Below are 22,263 nucleotides of genomic sequence, written 5' to 3'. Positions count from 1 at the left end.
GTGGGGTTGGGGTAACTGAGGGGTGGGGGGTCAGCGGGACCATTTATACATTCTATTCGTAAAATGAAGGGGAATCCCCGTTTAAACCTTTTCTCCAACGTTGAAAATAAAGAATTTAAATGGGGATTAAATTATTAATGGAACCCCCTGCATTTGGAGAAATTTAATTTAAAAAATTCTATTTAAAAACATTACCAGTTGGGCATGCGTGATACGTCTCAATGACGAGTATTCCAAAAATGCAGAAGTTGTTTCAAAAAATAATAAAACAGTTAGAGTGGTGGGGTGCAATAAAATTTGAGGAAAATATGGGTGAACCTCTTTGATTTAACGGTATTGCGAACTGCAAGTGAGCAAACTAAATGGTCAAATAAAGGGCGAATCCCATAGTAAATATGGCCGTCAGGTAGGTAACTTTTCCCAGGCTAACTGTACAATCCAGCCAAAAATTGCGGTGTTGACGTCGTATTTACTCAGCATTATATAGGAAGATCTGTGGGAGATTTTCGGACAATTCTTTAGCACGTGTCACCGGGTGCTGTGTGCCGTCTGAATTGTATTGTGTCGGACTGAACCCTCAAGCTCAAGCTGTTCTTTTATTACTCCTGCCAAGGGTTAGTCAATATTTAATTACCAATATTCAAGATAGGTAAATCACAAAAAAACAAACAAAAATTATAATAATCTACAACAAATTGTATATTTTTGAGACTATTTTTGCTGAATTACATGGCTTAAGTCATATTTCCCTCGGACGCACTTTAACTTCACACCAGGGCAATCCTGGACACGTCCCACACGACACAGAACAATATTATGTTCCTGTAAATTGTGTCCTATCCCTGGAATATACGCCACCATTTCCTTGCCATTGGACAATCTGACTAGAACGCATTTTCTATTGGCCGAGTTAGGTTTTTTTGGTTTTTTAATAAGAGTTTTCAAGACTACCCCCTTCATGAAGGGGTTTCCGTCCAACGGCAGCTTCGGATTTCGGGGTTTTACATGAGGTCCCAATCGATGCATTCGGGCCAAAGATGAAACACACCTCTCTGAAAATACGAGCATATTTTTAATGACGTATTTTTTTAAGTTCTGCTGAAGGTTGGTCAATGCTAAGCTATCCCATGGCATTTTTACGTAAAGGTACATCCGAGATCACATTTCCTCGCAACGCATTTCTCCCAGCACAATTCAATGTTACCTTCCTGTAAATTCATATTATAGACTCAGTGCCGGCCTTATTGGGGGACGCGGACTTGCTTGGCAGGGGGTTTTTCTTGTGTAGGGGTGGAAATTAAAAAATTCGCCCGAGGAGTCAACTTGCTATGACTCGCTCTGTATACATCAAGACTCGTCCTCAAGATCAAAATATCTTTACAATTGTCCGGCTAAGACGTTTTTCTCATTCTTTCAAAGCTTTTTAGAATTTAAACCACCGTTTTCATGCAGAGTTTCCTATCCAATAACAGTTATACAATAGGTTTCTATTCAGGTCTTGTGAGTCAAATACCTTGTGCAGAAATTTGTTACATTCGAAAGAATGTTTCATTAAAGCTTTAAGGCACACGTAAAAGGCTCCTGACCACTCTTATTTATAGGGTGGAAATGCAATAAACGAAATCTGCAAGATTACTATCTGTCACACCACACCAGGCTCATTATATTGTGATTGAATCCTGAATACTGGACATATCCAGAATCGGACTTATGTGTGTTATACGTGTAGAAATAACTCCCAATTTTGCTTATAAATAAAAAATAAATACATTTTAAATATTTTATGGTTTCTAATATAAATGTATATAAACAATATAATTTTCTATAACCGCAACGAAGGTAACTCCACACCATACATACACCTCGCCACACCAAAGAATGCGTTTTGAACAGAAAACGTTTAACCATGTGTTTTTTAATTTCATACTTGAAAATGTCTCTCAAGTTCCAGCAAAGTCAAAATTCAAAAACTCCCTTGGCTGCCTCGGAGAATTTTGAAAACCATTATAAAAAGATTTTTACGTATTTAAACAACGTTTAAATTACAAGAAATTCTCCATTTCATTCTTATAAATAAAAATGAAAAGATGCCGTCAGATTTTTTTTTAAATCCTCAAATTTCCAAGAGGATTCTGCAAATTTGTAGATAAAATTTAATTGAACTGAAAGTCTGGCAATTCAAATTGCACCGTCGACTTCGTAAGAAATCTCTTGAAGATCGAACACTCTCTTTAATCTTCATTTTAAGTAATTATTGCATTAACACTACACCTATCCAAGTATAAAACGAAAGGCTGATTGATACTAATAACAAACTTAGTCCAACCCTGTGGCCTTCAAATCATCCGTGCATTAAACTACCCTTTACCCGGGCAGGTGATGTGTCCATTCCCTTATATTATCTGAAGGGACAATGTCCAGCATCATGCAGTGACAGCTCAATGCGGAAAACCGCAAAACATAGCACGCATTCAACTAGGGATCCTATGAGTGAATGAAGGCCAACCAAAAATAATGGTAGGATTACGTGAAGCTCAACAAAGTATGGTATGAGATAGGATTACCACACACGCGTTGGACACTATTAGGAAAAAAATGTTCGATGGTAAATTTCTAGTCATACGGTAACTTATTTTCGAGAAGCAAACTTCTCGACTATTCGTTCGTATAGTGCAACTGCTATCCCCAGTTTTCGAAAGATATAATTTAAATACAATGCGTTTTCGAAACCGTGCAGGACCGAAAATGAAACGACTTAAGATATCGGAAATTTATGCTGATGACCCATTTTAGATCTAAAAATAGATTAAACAAAAATTGAACATGAATTATTAAAGATTTCTCTCATACCTAGAGAAGAATTTGCCAATATTTATGTTTCTCCTTTGTATTGAAAATTTTCCATTCTATTTTTCCTATTTGAACGAAGGCAGATAAGAATCAGATATCACTACAACATTTGCATAGTAACCATGACTGAAACATTATTATACTATTTACTATGTTATAGTTATTTTTATTACTCCCTTCTTGATGTTATGGCGATTGCGAGTTTTTGACCTATATCTGAAACCTAAGACATTTTTCCATTCGTTGGGAAAAAATGTTCAAATCAGAGAATATGAGCAAGTTTCGTTTCAAAAATGAGTATATCGAAACGTATTTCCCGAACTAACTATTAATTCATACAAATATTTTTTGGGTAATCTCTAAAGTAGATTACTCCTAATTAATTATCAGGTATTCTTGATGTAAGGCAAATGTATTATTTTGAACAGAGTAATCTAAGCTGGTTGTCGTTTGTCTGAGACAAAAACGGGTATCAGGAAATTTTTGAAAATTATAATATGTAATTGAACTTAAGGAAGGCAGCCTAAGAAACATCTCTTTGATAAACTTTTCTCTAACCTATTCTTAACCCTCTCTAATACAAATAATAATTATTTAATGGTTTTAATTTGTATCCACAAAAGTGTCTTAAGTATATTATTTACTTACTTATTTAATATAACCTAAATTGGGTTATAATTATTATGGATATCAGGATAACTAGGTATATATGGAAGCATATTTCATATATTATTCAACTTAAAGTCATGCGTTAGTCAGTTTCTTTTGGTATCTATGAGGAATCACATGAATTGTATCCCTTATGTCACTGGGTAATCTACATTAGATTTCATCAAAGATTCATCAATAAAATTCACCAGGAACCTACACAAGGTATCACATCATATTGGACCAGACACCAACGGTCACTGGTGTGCACAAAATTGTTGGATGGAAAGTGAAACATTGACTTGCAGAATTAGCTGCAGCATATTATAACATTGCTTTGTGATTTACAAGATTATGAATGAACTATTACAAATCAGTGAAATCAATGTCCCTCGTAGACAGTATCATAGAGCAACCTGATCTAACAGAAAGCACAGAGTATAAATTTTCTTGTGCACTTACCTTGCAGAGATAGCGAATTAAATCGGCTTGAAAGTATCTCGGAGAAATGAGCATCTCCAGAACAGAGGATCTTCATATTCTGTACAGGGCTCTCATTAGACTTTAATAATATGGGCCTGAGTGGCATAGATTTAAGGACTCTTTGTAAAACATTCATTTTATGGACTTAATATTATCTTACAACTAGAAATATTGATGCTGAATTATTTGTAGAGCAGAAATGCTAGTAAATTAATGAAATTTTTATATTAGAAATAAATTTAAATTTGTTGTCAGTGTGTGAGATATTTACAGTTGACGTTGACGTTACCGAGAAATTTAAAAAGGGTGCAGAAGTCATATTTCAATCATAATATTCGAGTTTCTAAATGGAAAAGATTCACACGACATAACGTTCAGATGGCATAATAATATTATAAATGAAATAAAATTTGTTAAAAGTTAATGTTCAAATTTGCATAAACATTAAATTAAAAACGACTGTCAGTGCCATCTGCCTCTAGGTAGCGTAAAGTCTCGCGAAAGGCAACAGATGTCTCTAACAGTAATGTCCGTCTTAGTTTCAATACGCTCATCGTTGATAGATGGCAGGACATACCTTTATTGAAAATTTATTATTTTAGCAGTAAGTTTGCACTTTCACGTATTAATTTTTTAAAAATAATTCATCCATTTTTTTATTATAATTGCTGATTTAATGTAGAAAAGAAAACCGAACACACAAACAAGTACAAATAGGGTATCTGCCTATTTATTTATTCTTGGGTTTTAGAGAACTACGTGTAACATTTAAAATGTCTTCGTTAGGCACTTATCTAAGGATTAATTGTTTGTTCTCAAGATTATAGTAACTATCAATGTCAAAATAGTTGTTTTTCCCACGACTCCTTACGCAAGTAAATCTACCAAACGGGAATAGTAGTGGCAAAAATAAATGTTAACATAATGCACAACACGCTTGTGCTACGAAGTCCTAACGCACACGTATCTTGAGAAAACTAATGATTAACCGACCCAATACAGTACTCTGGTTAAAAGATTCTTTTTAAATTTTCTTTGGATGAGGTCCATAATCGTGGGAGGATTTGTGTGGATAACTCGCAATAAAGTTTCTCAATGCACTCGTCTGTTATATAAATAATTGTAAACGACCGAATACAAAAAAATAAAAATTCAAAAAGTTTACTCAACCGAGACTCGGACACTCCATCGTGGCAGATCTGCGCATGATCACTTGCGTAATTGCCTACCAGAAGATACTTTTTTCCATTTTGTAACATTTTGTTAAATAGTATTGTCGAAATTAACATGTTTTAGTTATTTTGCAGGTACGTGGGATGTAGGCAACTGGAGGCACATTTTACCTAATTGAGTAATGCAAGAGTGCAATAAATCTTTCAGCTTAATTACCATCATTGTGCTGTGACATACATTTGTTTTTCCTAACACGCGCGTGTGTTAGAATTTGTTTTCGCTACTGCTATTTCTGCTGGTTCCGCTTAATTTCGTAAGGCGTCGTGGGAAAAAGTGCAAAAATACAGTCAATAAAATAAATGCAAAATTATTTCTTTAAGAGGGAAAAATATTACAATAAATTCCTAAGGAATTTAAAGTTTGCGCGGCACCTGGAAGATTAGTGGTTGTAACACAATTTTTCAACCTATATGGCAAACGATATTAAAATTTATATGGCGGTTTAGGGTATTGCCTTAATTTATTTCGTACTTTAATATGCGTGTTAAGAAACTGGTGATTTTACTGGTTATGTAATTGCGGACTTTCTGCCGCTGCAACCGTATGCGATACTCGGCAATTGCAGCAACAAATCGAATTGCGAAGCCCCTTTTTACACTTATGTAGTACTCTCCATTTTTGCCACAGTTATGCATTTAAGGCGTAACACTCTTTGGAGCATGTAGAAGTTGGATATGATACTTATCTAGGTATGTGAGAAGTATAATCATATTGTGTGTTATTCAAGTTTACATAGAGCAACCACCTTTTCCTGACAAACACGCAGTTTATGTGGACTCGTGCTTAAAAATACCGTTCAAACAAAGGTGCCATACGTTTCAGTCGCTATTTTCGGTTCACCGTGAACGCAAAATTCATATTTTCTTATTTTGCTAGATTTACATGCCACAACAAAATATTTGAACTTATGCCAACATTGACAAATGTGCTGACTAATCTAAAGGTCCTCTTAATCAGATGGTGCGTGATTTAAGGCTGTTTTGACCCTCCGCAATTAACAATAATGGAAGTTGCCCACCGGATTGCATTAAACATTGCGAGTTAAGAATATGGTACATGATGAAACGATACTTGTGGTGCATTGATGATCATAAGATTCACGTCCCGACAGCAGTTAATTTTGTCCGAATATTGGGCACGCTCAAATACCGCTATATCCTATTAATTGGCATTTAAAATTAAATTATAAATAAATACCTGCCACCTGATTGAAAAAGGAAGTGTTTTTCTTAATTTCGACGTTATGTAATAATGGCTTGGATCCTTATACCGTGAAGGTTATATTCGAATAACGTTCGTTTTTTCGATGCAAATTGTTCTCTAATTATGTCTATACCATCAACATCCATCGTTGCGGATGATGAAAATAATTTCAATTTCATGTTTCCTATGTAGGTTAACATGCTGTAAGTATGAATACAGGGCGTTTCAGAATAAGCTTTCCAACGTGGGTCTGTCTCTCTTCGCTTCCTATCCGAATTGTAGGGAGATGAAAAATTATGATTTTCCAGATTTTTCCCAATGAGTCTGTTCCGGCAATAAATATTTTAATGAAAATTTCGGAGTGTATAATGAGTGCAGAAACGCATCTTCCAATGGGAAAACAACATTTCAAGTTGCGGCAGCGGCGTCCCCGTTGACGCGACCCGGGATATTTTTAACGAAAAATATGATACGCCGCTCGTTATTTTTTTTCTGAATCCTCTATATTGCTGTGAAAAAATTTTTTATGAGCATTTGCCGTAACGTTAATCGCCTTTTATGAAAAAAAAAAAAACTTCGCAGCAGACACTCGATAATGTAAACACGCGACAATGAAAATTTAGCGTTAATGTAAACACAATGTTCGTGCTATGAGGCTGAGCGGGACGCGCGATAAAGTAAACAATGTACACGCCCGATTATGTAAACAGTTCTTGGCGACGCACAAAATAAAGCGAACGATAATAGGGAAAGCGAAAAATCCGCACTAATGTAAAAGCTTTAACAACTCGGTTGATTATGACTGTTCAAAAACCGCTAGAATGACTATTCCTGAAATACCCTGAGGTATGACAATGATGGACGCAAATGTTTTGCACATTCATAACTTGAGGATTATTTCATTTTTAAATACGAAATTTCCTAAAGCAATTGAAGCTTCCAATAAACGAGGTTATTATTATTAGATAATGGACCAAGTTATCCTCCAGCGTAACAACTGAGGAACGACGATGGGTCTTTTGCTATGTGCGTACCGCTCAGCGTAACTCCATGAATTCAACCCAACGACTACAATATAATAAGACTCCCAAGCTGTACTACCTAAAATTTCTACTTTCCTCTCTCTTATCAAGGGATCCTGAAAAGATACCTAAGGCTTTGAAACAGGTAACATTATGAGAAGCTGTTTTAAATTTGCATATGGCTTGGAAGGCAGTTAATCAGCAAGCGATTCAAAAATGTTGGAACAATCTCTTTCGTACCAATGATCAAGATATAGATGATGTTCCCTTAAGCGTAATTAGGGAACAACTGCGATCCGATGCTGATGTTCTTGCCAGTGCGTCATTGGACGTTCTTGATTTATTGAAAATAGCAAGTTTCAAGATGGTTTGCACTCCAACTGATATTCATTTATGAAAAGAAGATAAGCAAACGGATGGTTTTGATAAGGAGGAAAATATGGACAGTGAAGATGATGAGAATATTCCCATTAAAGTTAGGAGTGTAGTAAGAGATATGCAAACTATACAAGTTTTTAGCCAAGCGTTAATTTGAGCTAAAAAAAAACAAGTATTTTACGTGGATATTTTAGTTCTTCGTAAATTACGACTTTAGTCACTGAAAGAGGATCCTCAGCGCTAATTTGCACAGATTGAGATCACATTTCTTCTAATTAAAAAATATTTATCACTAGTAGAATATTTGCTTATTTTGTGATATGCCGGGAGTCCGGGCGAGCCCGATTAAACGTTCCTTTAACGAATTCTTTATTATTCAAATCACTTTCGCTAATGTAAACACCTCGACGATGTTGCCCTCGGATGGTTTGAATTAGTTCACGTTATCGAGCGACTGTTGTATTTGCTAACTGATATCGAAACTACAAGACTCATTAGGTACGTTACGTTACTTATAAAGGAACGATTGAATAAAGGGCGGAGAGAGCGGTTTGTTTACGAGAAAACACGTCTCGGCCCTTTTTCGCATACTGCTGCGCACTATCTGAAAAAATGCTGACGTATTTTTTATTGTATAAAACGGATGAATTATGCGATTTCTCAGATTGCAAATTGCTGCGTTTTATTTTTTTCCGCGAAAACGGTTAACGTTATGAAAATTATTCAAGGAAAATTTTCGCAGAAATATGAAGCATTCAAAAAATGATGGTAAATATTTTTAAGCAGTGGCGTATCATGTTTTTCGTTTCGCATTTTTGGTGGTACATCGATGGTGACACCGCTGGTGAAGTCGAGACGTTTTTCCCCTTAAAAGAGGCGCGTCTACACCTCCGTTGCGCCCCCCATTTTCGTAAATGTACTTACTTACAAGGAGAAAATTAAAATACTAATAATTCTCGTCACCCTGTAGTTCAGACACGAAACTTAAACGGGCCCGTGTTCGTACGAACTTCACTTCTTATGCCGATCGCAGGAACCGGCAGTAAGAAGTTTGGCAGACTTATTCGGGAATGCCCTGTAGAATGCCAAGTCGTTCAATAAAGCAGGCCTGTCGCTTAGTTTGACAGTTATGATAGTTCCGCGTAATAACGAATCGGCACAAGAACGCACGGATGAAAGATTACCTTCCCTCTTGCCTGATCAGTTCGAGATGTTAGAGACCTTTGGACGGTGTGAGCAGCTCATCCCCGTGCACTTTAACAGTTATGGGAAATTGAGAAACGCAAAAGTACGATTGAATAATGAACTTGCACAATAGTCGAAACCGGAATCTACCAGCACATATTATCAAAACAAAAAAGGCTGTATTACTTATATCTATATCCTTAAAGAATTACACGTTTAAGTAAATATTTGAGTTGCATAACGTATTTGTCTAATATGCAAATTCATACACATAGTCGATGGCGTTACATTTGCTATTTGAAAATTATGAAAGTGCGACTTGTTTACTTTGTTTTAATGAAGTTTTTGCTAAGCAAACACTAAAGTGCTCGCTACTTCAACAGTCGCAGATATGCCAATCACACGTACAGAATTGCGGTTCGGAAAGGTCCCTATTTCATTATGGTTATAGGAAACTGTGAAAAAACGGTACGAACTGCAATAGCAGATGCAAATTCGCGTGCACATTTCACTTAAAGGAGAAAGTGGCTGGTTTTAATTACGGAAAAAGAGTGAAACCAAATCGGGGACCGTGACACAGATTGCGATTATATGACTACAGGTTTTATTGTTGCACACCATTATTTTTTTTCCAATTCGACTCGAATACCACCAAATGATAGCTCCCTATCTACGCCAAGGCGGCATATCAGCAGGAATAATGAACGTGTCTACCTTTTGTGTACGATGATACTCTCATGTAATTCAAATAAGGAAATTAATATTTAAAGCGACGATGTCATTTTTACATTATTCAGGGCTCGCTTTGAATACCTACCAGGTAATTTACAACACAAATCGTCCAAAACAGGAAGTTTTGAAAATGACCAATTGCTTGTTGAACGTATGCAATTCACCACGATGATATGATTGATTATTCGGCTTTGCAACGCATCTTGCTCAAATATCAGACGTATAATCTCGGAGAACCTACTTAAAGAATTTCGCTTTGTTTAAATAACAATAATTATTCTTACATAAATGGCCGGCACTAAAGTGAAAGCTGCCAAGGAATTAGTTAGCAAAAACAAGTCCAAGTGAGAGTGAAAGTACCAGCGATTTTATTTTTAACTTGAAGGTGATGGTACTTTTCCGCGTATCCTTGCTGTTACGTAACCTCCGGAGGAGCGCTCATTTCAAAGAAATACCCTCGGTCGTACCAGTTAATGGAGAATGTCAAGTGATCCGATAGAAAGGATGTTTATTTTCGGGGGATGGCCTTGATCTAAGCCCCGTTCATTGTTTCTTCAACGGGCGCAAGAAATTCTATAATGAGATGATTCAGGAACATTGCGGTGGTCGTTAATTAAAATTTTAAGCTGTTTGTTTAATTAGTTCATGAGCGATTAACTGTCAGAACTTTAAGCGGAACAATGCGCGACTTTACCGAATCCTTTGGATTTTGAGAGAGAATATTCGCGGTGAAGGCGACCGACGTCTTCGAGTTTAAAATCGAAATTCGGCAAAACGTTCGACATTCGCAAACGAGCGTCCGACCTCTCCCAGAATTAAGCCTCAAGATAATTATTACACAACTGCGGGACTTTTATCGAGATTTGCGCTATAGCTTTCGCAGTCCCTATGCGCGGAGTTGCATCGGACACGCTACCAGTTTTTTGAGCTCTCCACCGCTTCTTTTGGTCTCCATCGTTGCAGGAGTTGGCGCTCAATCCTACGCTCTGGACTTGGCTGAAGATCCTCAATGACTCTACAGGTTGGCCCAGAAATATTGACACGACTGAATATGGCGTGCTGGCCGATGGAAGAATAGAGCGACTCTGCTAAGTACACTTTACAAGAAAACTTGCTGCTTTTAGTCTTCTGGACGTTTGAATATTTCTTCTATGTTTTATTTTATGAATTCAGGACACATTTCAAAGTTTTTTAATTGCCTGCTAGAAATTGCTCCTAGAAGGGTTTTCGAGCACCGTTCCACATCTCTGTTTCAAGCAGGTGGTGACGCAATCCCTGTTTTACCGAGGAAAAAACCACGTGGAAATGTGCAAATAATCAAAGTTTTTGTCATCAATTATTTGTCCAGATTATAGCCAAGAGACAAAGAACAAAGAACGGGGGAACTAGGGACAACGTTACATAGCAAAAAAATGTTATCTCAGAGGTTATTTTTAACATAAAATCAACATTACAAGCTGGGTTAAGGTGATATCAAATCATGCTAAAACCTTTGTTTTATTCCAAAGCAACTTTTTAGCGCCCGATAACCTCACCAGAACGTTTAAAATTGAATTTTTTGATTATCTCGCAAGTGAGGACTAGTTTGAAATTTAAAAATATATAAGTCCAACGTGCTTTTATTAAAAAATGATGTTCAGATAGTCTCTGCAGCTCTAGTAGTCTGAATGAAGCGTCTTGGTCTCATGAATACTGCAGCTCCACCAGATATCACTCGAACCTGCTGTGTAAATACATGTACAGGGTGATTCTTTGACAATGGGACACCCGAAAGCTGGATACGCTCTACGTCGAATAGTGACCATAGAAGGAAATACGCCCTATCCAAAAGTTGGTAGTTTCGAATATACACAGTGTTGAAAATTAAAATTTTAATTAAGTTTTTTGCCATTATCTTGAAAATATCTAAAATTATGCACTTTCAGATGACAAATGAGATATGTTTTGTAATTTTCGCGTTGCTAATAGGGAGCACCGGTTACGGCAAATTTTACGGAACTTACAGTTAATAATCTTTCACCCCGTATGTCTAACAAGAAACTTGATGCAAAATCTGAAAGAGCGATCGTTTTCCCATTAATCACGTATTCTTGTGTCACTTCGATATCCCGATCCAATTTTGGGAAAAATCGATTTAACGAACCTTATGTTTAAATTTCATAATGCAAGAAGTTGAACACGACACAAACCATCGATATTATAATTTTCTTTAACGCATAAAAACACAACTCCACAAACGTCCAGTTGTCTAACCGAAATATTTTCAATAAAGTAAAAAACAATTTGAGCTTTCAACACCCTGTATATAGCCGAAACCATCGACTTTCGGTTGAGGCACATTTGATCCGGTCGTCACCCTTTGACATGCAGCACCTTCAGCTTTCGGTGGTTGATAACCACCCTGTAAGCAAAGTATCAAAAACTCCTTTTACTTTCTTTCAAGTTATGAATATTGATAACGAGCAAAACGTGTACACAGGGTGATTCATTGGGAATGAGACATGAGTGATGTTGCCATATGTAAAGGGCCAGCTGCACCATCGCCGGGCCATATACATCTTCATGTGGTCATGTGTATTTTTTCTTATTTTGTCTAGTCTCATGTATTACCACACGCGGGGACGTGTGACTCCATGAACCATCGCAGCCCTTAAGGACCGGATATAATTTAAGCACAATCGCCCTTCGCTACGGCCGTAATTTTCTCCGAGCATTTATGCTGAAAATTCTATCCTCACACATTTAGTCTTAAATAAAATACAATAGTGTTTTTTTGCAAAAACAGTCGTGTTAAATAAAGAACCGTAATTAATGGCAAAACTCGAGATAGGGGACACCAAAATATGACATTATGACTTTAAATAATGCTTTGTCGCATCTCTTCAGTTTCAAATTTATCGTGGGCGTGGCATGAAACGGAAAGGGCAAAATTCATCTTTCACTTCGAGTTTTAAGGACGAAAGTACTGAGAAAACATTAAACTTAAGTGGTGTAAATGCACAGTCCTATTAAGAGTGGTCTCGTTTCGGGATGACCCCGGTGCTTGGCCAGAGCTAATCTAAGACAATTGATGTAACAGCTGCTCAATCTAGCTAAATTAGTTAAAAAGGAGACATGTTGTTAAGTCGTGACAACGGGATATGGGACATGATTTTGGGAAGATAGACGCACTTAAAGTGGTTTTATCACGTCATATTTTTGTCACGTTATATCTAAGGACAGATGGAATGCTGTAAATGACCCTATCACGGTTATACCACATCGAAAGCAATCTTCTTTAAACACAACCTAATGTTTATCTAAGACAAATACCGCCATTCCTTTTCAAACAAGGTTCCAAACATCTTGAAATTCGTACGAGGATTCGTGTGTCCTTGTCGTGTTCTCAACCTAGCTATTCTGTATACATTATGTAGGATCCCTACAGATAATGTATGGAGAAGATTTCATCAAAATAGGACCTTGAAATTTTCATGTCAGAGAAGTAAAATATACGTTTAAGAAGGTAAACACTGTTAAAATTAGAGAGGTACTAACCCACGCTTGGGTTACATAGAAGTGATGATATACGTTCTAAGAGTCTTTTATGTTCTTTTGTAACCTAATTCTTAACGGTTACGAACAATTTTTCGAACAAATGGAGATGGAAAATCCGTGGATATAAAGAACCGATGTCTATCGCAGACACAAATGCTCCCTAATCCAATTATGGAAATCACATGGTAGTTGTTGGTTTGGGGCATTTGCATTTCAAAAATATTCTTAACAACAAGATTATTTTATGCTCAAAATGAATTTCAAATGCCTTGTGTTTACACAGGTTTAGCAACTCTTTTGTAGTTTATCTATGAAATTTTCAAGCACTTGTGAGGACCCACAGTCGAAGCATCCATTAATTCACATTAAAACTTAACACTTATTATCGCCAAAATGCGTCACATGCTGATAGCATTTACTAGAGGCGAGTGTTCTGAAGAATAAATTATGCTAGAGAGATTGCATTGCATCGACCTAACCCTATCCGGGAATCACGTAAAATCTGGAAATTCGGAGGCACTTGCCACGACGATTTTCCTCCGTTCTACTTTTTGGAAGAGGTGACTGCCTCGGAGGTGACTGAAAACTGTAAATTTTAAAGGTATTGCCATGCCTGATAGGAGGATAGTCCCAGAACTGCGCGGCTCAGAACTTAAAAAAAAAATTGAAAAATATTACGTTATTTCTCAACATAGTCTCCTTTGAGATCGACACACGAGCTTCGACTGGTTCGAAGTAGGTCTCAACCTCGGAGTCCGCGTCATCATTATTGGCAGAACATTTTCCACTAAAGCCACTTTTTCCAAGTTTAAAAATCGAAAATTATCTGAGAGGGCTAAATCCGGAGGATGGAGTGGACGAGGAAAAGTGCGAAACCAAGTTGATTGATTTCGGCCGTTGCGATGACGAAAGCGAGAACTGGCGCGTTGCATTGATGACACGAGACTTTCTTTTTCGCCAAATGCGGTCGCTTTTTCCTAATTTCTTCGCTCAAATGCCGCATTAAATTTGTATAACGTTCTCCGTTTGTTGTTTTTAATTTAGGGAAATAGTCAATGAAAATTATCCCACCTGCATGTCAAAAAACTGACGCCATCGCCTTTGGAGCCGATTCTCTCCTTTGAGTCCGTCACTTCAACCGCTCTTTCGTCTCAGGTGTGCGATAATGGACCCATGTTTCATCCATGGCTATGGATCCACCCCAGAAACTTGGTTTTATCGTTGTGAAACTTTGCCAAACGCTCCCTTGAAACGTCCCCACGGCGCTGTTTGCGGTCACATCCATCTTGCGAACAGCTTTCTGATGTCCGGTTGTTCGGCCCAAATACCACGTACAGTGTTTTTTGAAACTGCCATCTTCCAGTGCAGTTTCGTGGATTTTCACCGCAATGTCTGACGTGGTCAGATCTGGAGCGTCATTGGGTCAACCACTGCGGAGTTCGTTTTGGCGCGTTTAAACTCTGTCACCCACGACTTTGCAGTGGCTAATGAAGGACTGCCAAGGTGTACATGCAGTTCCATAAGAAAAAAATTAAAAAATACATTAATTTCCCCAGAGAAACGTAACTACGTAATTGGGTTCTAGGGCGAAGCTTTGACACCATCATGTAGCCTTCGACGCCAGGGAGAAAACCAACACTCCCAAGCAATCCGCCGAGTGTTCCATGAAAGTGGTGACTACCAACTGCCTTGGGGACACTTACCAACCTGCCCCACGAGCGGTCTCTTCGTAGATGTGTTCTAACGTGTAAATAAAAATTTTAAAGTAAGCTTTCGTCATTTGGTATTCATCAGTTGCGCCCTAATCCCTCGCATTAAAATTCGAACCACGAGTTTATGGTTGTTGCTCGTTTCGTCTGAAGTCAATATACGCTTTGGACATAAATTTTCCAGGCTAGGACTAGGAGCGAATTCACGCCAATGAAGGATATTTCTTTCTCTTCCCCTGAAATGGTTCCTGCAGATAGCGTGAAGATACGTGAGCACGATAAGGCGATACGGGCACTTTTTTTGGTCTTTAAAGTAGGTACTCACAAAAAGTTGCAGCAAGAGTGGTTCAGTCCGCCTCTGACTAAAGCAACAACCGAAAAGGAGCAAGAAGCAAATTGCAGAATTTAATGTGATATTTCAGTTTTCTATGACTACAAATGGTGGCCCGAAAAAAGTCCGTTTATGTAACCGGTGACAATATTATGTTAACCCAAATGCAATCCTAATATTTGCACTGCATTATTGAATTGGTTACGAAACAATAAAAAGTGAAATTAGTCGCCGCCCAAGTACCAATTTAAGTTCTATAATACGCTACAGGGTCTTTAAAAGTAAAATATGAATCCACCTAACAAATCTTTTACCTCTAGATTTATGCTTCGCTATACCTGTATAAATCGCCAAAGATGCCTTCGTAATATAAGAACTTGATTCATAGTCCCCGTCGTCTTATAATGCGATTATTAACTATTTTTTGCATCTCGATGACTGAAGCAGCAACTTTACTCCCTTCGAGGAAGAACTAAGTTAACCATTTACTCCTAATGGAGTTAAAAAGTTTACATCCTCTGACATAATCAGTCATTGGTATAAACTTGTTTGTGGAAATCTACTAAAAGAGTTTTTTTCAGCGGGTTAATTAAGGCATGGTAAAGATTAATGGTAAATAGTAAATTACTCAATCTACGCCATATGTTTATGGCTCATCGCCTACCGTGTGGTTTTTAATAATAATCATCCGTTAATAGAGCCATGAACAGTGACATCATTGGTCGATAATTTGCGGAGCTCATACCAGCTCATAAGATTAGAGGTACCTTTAAAAGTGTACAATTATGGAAATGTTTGCCACATCGTTGCCGTTCTCGTTCATTAATAGGTATCAATCATCGAGAGCATCCAGTGGAAGTTCAGCAAATTGATCTGCATTCAACACCTCAGACTTTTTCAGCTTGTATACCCTATTTTTTTTTCATTTTAAAAATGCCAGTGGCTTCACATATTTTTCAAAAAATATACGCAAAAAACACGATTTTTGTATAATTTTCACCTGCTTCCTTCTCTTTGCGCCATTTTTTGCAGTTCCACGATCGTTTCCTGTGTATGAGTCTAGAAATTTTCAAAAAAAGTGCTACAGCGACTTCTTCTGCAGAGTTTTCCACGGAGAAATGCATGTCTTTGGACTTAATTCAGCACTTAGATAATGAATTAAAGGCACTTAGATTAACGTACTAGTAACTTTACCTAGAAGATAACTTCCATGGAAACAACGAAACTGCTGAATACCGTGTCTACCTTTCACCATATACATTTGGAGGCGCAAAAAAGAACACGTATACTCTACCTTCAGACCGAAGCGTCTTTTAATCCATTAGCGATTTGCTGCCCTCCAGGCGACCGGGCCGCAAATTTCAACGCGGGATTAAAAGCCTTATTTTCAGTCTTCAGTATACAGGATGATTCTTAACCATTCGCATAAACTTAGGAAATTACAGCTGAAAACAAATAATGATTAATACTGAAAAGAAAATGTAACAGAACATTTTTAGTTTTGGAGATGCACTCGATTTATTCCAATAACTGTTCGAAGTTATTTCCGTGATTTTCAATACAAATTTGGAATCGCCGAATCCATGAGTTCCAACGGCAGCACGTGTGCAATTTCGGAGCTCTTGTTCCGTGTTAACATTGTTAACATGCACTCGCTAGTTTTTCAGCATCAGTCATTATTTGTCCTTAGCTATTACAGCTTCCCAAGGATGTGCGAACAGGTTAGGAATCACCCTGTATAATACACAATTAAAAAACGATCATTCTTAAAAACAGTTTTAAAACCATAAGGAATAGCCTTATTTGTGTTTTCTGTAAAATCTCTTTAAAATAATCATAAAATTGTTTTTCACCCTTGATCGCCTTCTTTTAAACCGAAAGGATCCGTTTCTTGACAATATGGCGAATGTGATTTTTGTTAATATTTGTCATTTATTTTTCGTTTTAATGCAAAAAAGTGTATATTCCAATGCACGAAATATCTTAAGGGTAAAATTACTGCCCATGATGGCCACAGCAAGAGAAAAACGTTCAATGTAAACGAGTGCAATTTTTCAAATAGCTCGCCTCATTAGAGTCCAGGAAGTTTGCTTGGGAAAAACAATATTACACTATCAGGTACTGTAAAGTTAGATTTACCGTCTGCAAATCGGCACGGGGTAAACGGATATATGCGAACACTATAAAATAACAGTTAAGAAGGCACTGGAGAAAATTTTTTTTGAAAACTGTTCTAAAATGACGAACACGCCAATGGCGTACTGCGTATGGAGTACTACATGCAGTAGTCGAGCAATTCGGTACTGTGTTGAAATTCGGTTAATTTTCGAAATGTAACAAAACCTTCTTTGATATTTATTAGTGCAGATAAGATAACAATTGATAAGTTAACCCTCCAATGCCACCGGTTAATTTATTTATTCAGCAATCGCTGGGGTGGTAAAAAGTAAACTTATCCGGGGTGATTTGAATTAGTTAACCGGCAGTCGCCCGCATGGTGGCAAACATACCAGGAGGGTTGTTCAAACGCGTGACCCCTATGTAATTTTACAAGCATTGGGACTTTACGGCAACTAATATTGTTTGAAGACAGGGTGGAACTTCATTGTTTTGCTGATTGCATTGTAAAAATAACTATAAAATCAAGAAAGAAGCGGCGCAACACTATGCTAAGAACTATTGCATAACTTGAATTGCTTAACCAACTTTTTTTTGTGGACACCGGTAGATTTATTTACGGACACTGAAGAAGTAACAGTTATGGTAGTAAAGATGGAAGAGCCTTCCTTTTTGTGTTTTTTTTGTATTTCCAGTATAAACCAGTCGTTATTTGCGTGGTTAAACGGTTCTTCGTATAGTGTATTTTTAAGATCTTATGACCCTTCCCATATATCTAAAATACTGAGTTTACCGGCTTAACCTTTGCAGCTATAATAATGAATTCTGTTCAGAAAATTTCTGAAGTTATAAAGGAATTGTCATTTTATGCTGAAATTAAAAGTTTTTCGTACTTGTATCCAGTTTACAGAAAATGGCAATTTTCGGAGAATTCTTGACATGGTGAATGTAAATCTAATTCTGACTTCATAATCCACTCTCGTTGATTTTGCTCCGAAAATTCTCAAATTTATAAAGGAGAATCGAAGTCTCTTACCTCAACATAAAACAATCTTGTCAGTTGGGTGTATTATGAACTTTTTTTATTTTCATGATTCCTCGTTATGATTTGGTGCCAACATTTTACTACAACTTCCTTTCCACATTGTTAATTTTATCTTCATTACATTACTTTAGCGTTGAATACAGGATGTAATTTAAGTACCTTGCCAAACTTCATGGGGTGATTCTTTGAGTGATTCCGAGACGAGACGTTTGTATAAACATAGGTGCGGTAACGCTTCGTTCTCAAATGCCGGGTGTCAAACTTTGTTAAATGGCTGTTACATATTAAACAGAAACTCTTAAATAACAAGAAGGCACAAACTAACATGATGTTGAAACTCGGTGGCAGTTTTGAATGCAGTGCAAAAGAATCTTTTCAGCTAGAAATTGTTTGTCTCCTATTCCAAGGGGCGTGCATGGGGGTAACGCCAGAAATTAAACAAAATTGAAACAACAAAAATGCTTTATTAAAATTACACTTAAACAAAAAAATATTTAACAATAAGTAACATGAAACTTACAATAATTGCTGAAAATGTCCTCGTTCAACTTCAATGCACGCGTTAGCTCGTCTTAACGTCGATTGCCGAACATGTTAAAATATTCGCGGCGTATATCTTATCAGATTACATGAATCCCGTCTCCGTTGGGTTAATTCTTCTTCAGTGTTGACCAGAGTCCTACAAACGAAGGACTTTACATGCTCGCGCAGTGAAAAGTTTAACGAATTTAAATCTGGTGATTTGGGCGGCTACGAGTGCGCTTAATGCATAAACAATATAAGAGTTTAAAAAAAAATCAGTCAGTATTAACCATAAATAACACGACTAAACTTTAATAACATCTAAAGGATTATTCAGATTTTAACGAAAAAACTATTTTTTAAGAAACTTTAACGCCCTGTATCTTGAAAACAAACCTATACTGGATCCATGTTTATAAAAACTTCTCGGCTTAGAACCACTCGAAGAGTCGTCCCTTGAAGTTTGGCCGCCTACTCAAACAACACCCTATATATTATTTAATTCATCATGATCTTCATGATGGTGGCTTCACATGTTACTGCACACCAGTTGCTTTCGAGAACGTAACAGCATTTAGAGATGTCTTGAGCGTTCATACATCATTGCAAACGATTATCCTCAGAATTTCCTTCGTACATTGGAAAGTCATCAAAGACAGTGAAGATCCTGTAAAGACAAAGCAAAGCTAACATCGTCAGGGCCGTGTCATGGTATGATGCTGAGAGGCGGCCGCATCAGACGGCGTAAGCAACCAAGTCAAAATATACTAATTTGAACCGTTTGAACCGTTCAGTATAATTTATGAGGCAGTATTTCAGTCCGAATATACCATATGTATGTACATATACCGGGTAGACCACACAATTTTCTCGTCGATCATTGCCAATATTAAATCAGTTTTTTGCAATAAATTCCCATTAAAATGAGCTGCGGTATTATGTGAAACCATTCATTCATTATATGGTATGCAAGATAATGCGAAGATGGCATGGAAGATGGATGTCTACAGGTATGGTCGAGAGTTATAAAAGGTCTTCTATTGCTGACGAAGTAGCCTTCAACGAACATGTTCTCGCAAATTCGCAAATGTTGAATCGAAAAGTTCTTGTCACAGTAAAATTCTTATACTTCTAAAATTGTTTAAACGTGTCCTGACGCAAATGCAGCTCCTCAAAGTTTGATAGCGAAAATCGTATTTTCTAAATAAATTTTCTTCACGTTGAAGAGATTTAATGAATTTATTTCAAAACTGCAAATTTATTTTTAACAATTTTAATACAAAAATATTGTTTGTTCTGGTTCCTACGGGCAAAACTCCATTGCTTTTGTCAAAATAAGATTCTTGACAAAATGGTGTTTTACTTCAACCTCTTTTTTCTTAAGTCCGTCGTAAATCTAACAAATCACATAACCACTATAAAATCACACCATCGTAAAGGTTTAGACATAAAGAAGTTGACAGTAGCCCCCCTTCGCCTCCGCGAAGCTGTAGAACGAAGTGTTAGGTCCACTCTTAATACAAGAAAAACCCAAATTTCATTCGATTTCATCGACTGGAAGTGAAGGTACTTAAAAAATACCATTTTCGCCATCAAATTTTGGAAATCTGTGTTTCAGTAACGCTAAGTTTTTGGAATGCCGATTTGTAGGCATCAGCACAATCTTTGAACAAAACCTTCTCATTTCCGGGATGTTGCCCACGTTTTTGGGAACACCCCGTATGTATCTACTTCGAAATAACATTTGCCTTTGTACTAAGTTGCTCATCTATGTTTTTTTTTGGCAATAGCACAGCTGAGCTGACCTGCTGAGAAATCATCGCGAATCCGCCTCTTGTACACTCAGCATTAAAACGGAAATTAGTTCTGATTCGTTCACGATGGGCAAACCATCTGATCCGCTAAGTTAAGGAGTTCCATCTTCGTCCGAATAATCTTTATTTTCACTGCAAGAGTTGGCAGAGTTAAGAGCTGTTTTACGTAAATCTTTTGCGCTTTAAGGAAAACAGTTAATAAATATTCGAGCTTAAAGTCGTTCAGCAATACGTCAATGGAGATCGGGACAATGGAGAGCAGATAGTAGAAAATGGGATACATCTGATCTCGCCAACGTCAAGCAAAAGAGAACGCCGAATGCTCCGATTTATCTCCTTTCCACAGAGAATACGGCTGGTACCCGAAGGGCCACTTTGCGGATTCTCAAAATCATCAAAAAACCGCTGAATACAATTCATTCCTCGTCGACGGGTACTGGAAAGAGCAACAACATTTCCATTACGGTCCTTTCCAAATCGAATCATAATGGCACATCAAGCCATGGGATTTTTCTCTCTAGTCGCGTGCAACTGCCTAACGTGATTATATTCGAATCCCCATCGTGTCTTGAGCTTTAATGGAGCCTATTAGTTATTTTGTCCATAGGGGATCCATAAAGCACTTATGTTTTTTAAATCGCTGTAAAATATGACACTTCAACTTCCAATCGAGGGGATAAGGCACTAGAAAAAAGGGTTAACGCTTGCTGAAGTCCGTATACTCAAATTTCCTCCTACACACTTCATCAGCTCGCTGCAATAGTTTATATAAAAAGTGAGATAATGAGAGTATTTATAACAATAAATTAATTTTCATCAACCATCTTAACAGGTTGTGTTGAATGAAAAATGGGTTCACGCGTGACATATGCTCCGACGAAAATGCTGGTGCTAGAACGAATTTAGGGTAGCTTAGGCCATAGGCGGGGAGCGGTTTCGTCTCAGCGACATAACTGAATCGTGATCAACATTAAATAGATTATACGTCTCTGTAGGCACTATCAGCCGTCGCTTCGGCAAACTTTATTATCTGAGCCCGAACGAAACCAAGGAGAAAAAAGTTTAGGCACGCCTATGCCGAGGGAGGATTTCTGCCTCTTTAGTCACCTTTTAACTCCCTTTATCGTCCCATATATTCCATCACACCCTAAACTCATTAAAATCCAGTCAGGCAAAACTGGACTTATGAGGGTACGCTTTATCCTGTGTATTGTGGGAATTCGGTGATAATTACACTGAAAATCTAAGCGAAATTGAATTTGTTTGTTAATGGATCGAGCGATAAAATAAAAAAAATGCTTCCTCTTTGGTAGGATGACCATAAAAAGACCACAACCATCAGGTGTGGTGCGAAGCCCACGTTCATATTCATGAATATCACGGACAACTGCGGCATTGACAATCTTGGGTTAACTGAAAACATGACGACATAAAAAGCTATGGTAAATTACTT

At 37.3% G+C, this 22,263-nt stretch overlaps 2 protein-coding genes across 2 annotated transcripts in view; both read right to left on the bottom strand.

Annotated features, from left to right (window-relative positions):
- LOC136340726 (uncharacterized) overlaps positions 1–22,263 on the bottom strand; it is an 83,605-nt gene that overhangs the window by 56,594 nt on the left and 4,748 nt on the right. The window lies entirely within an intron of this gene.
- tko (technical knockout) lies at positions 676–4,323 on the bottom strand. The gene is made up of 2 exons (XM_066285026.1): positions 3,961–4,323; positions 676–1,052 (listed from the first exon to the last, which is right to left on the bottom strand). Exons 1-2 carry the CDS (start codon positions 4,115–4,117, stop codon positions 712–714), a joined length of 498 nt encoding a protein of 165 aa, XP_066141123.1. The 5' UTR covers positions 4,118–4,323; the 3' UTR covers positions 676–711.

Source organism: Euwallacea fornicatus, chromosome 8, assembly GCF_040115645.1.
Source record: "Euwallacea fornicatus isolate EFF26 chromosome 8, ASM4011564v1, whole genome shotgun sequence".
NCBI classification, from domain to species: domain Eukaryota; kingdom Metazoa; phylum Arthropoda; class Insecta; order Coleoptera; family Curculionidae; genus Euwallacea; species Euwallacea fornicatus.
This window is presented reverse-complemented; position numbering and strand designations above follow the sequence as displayed.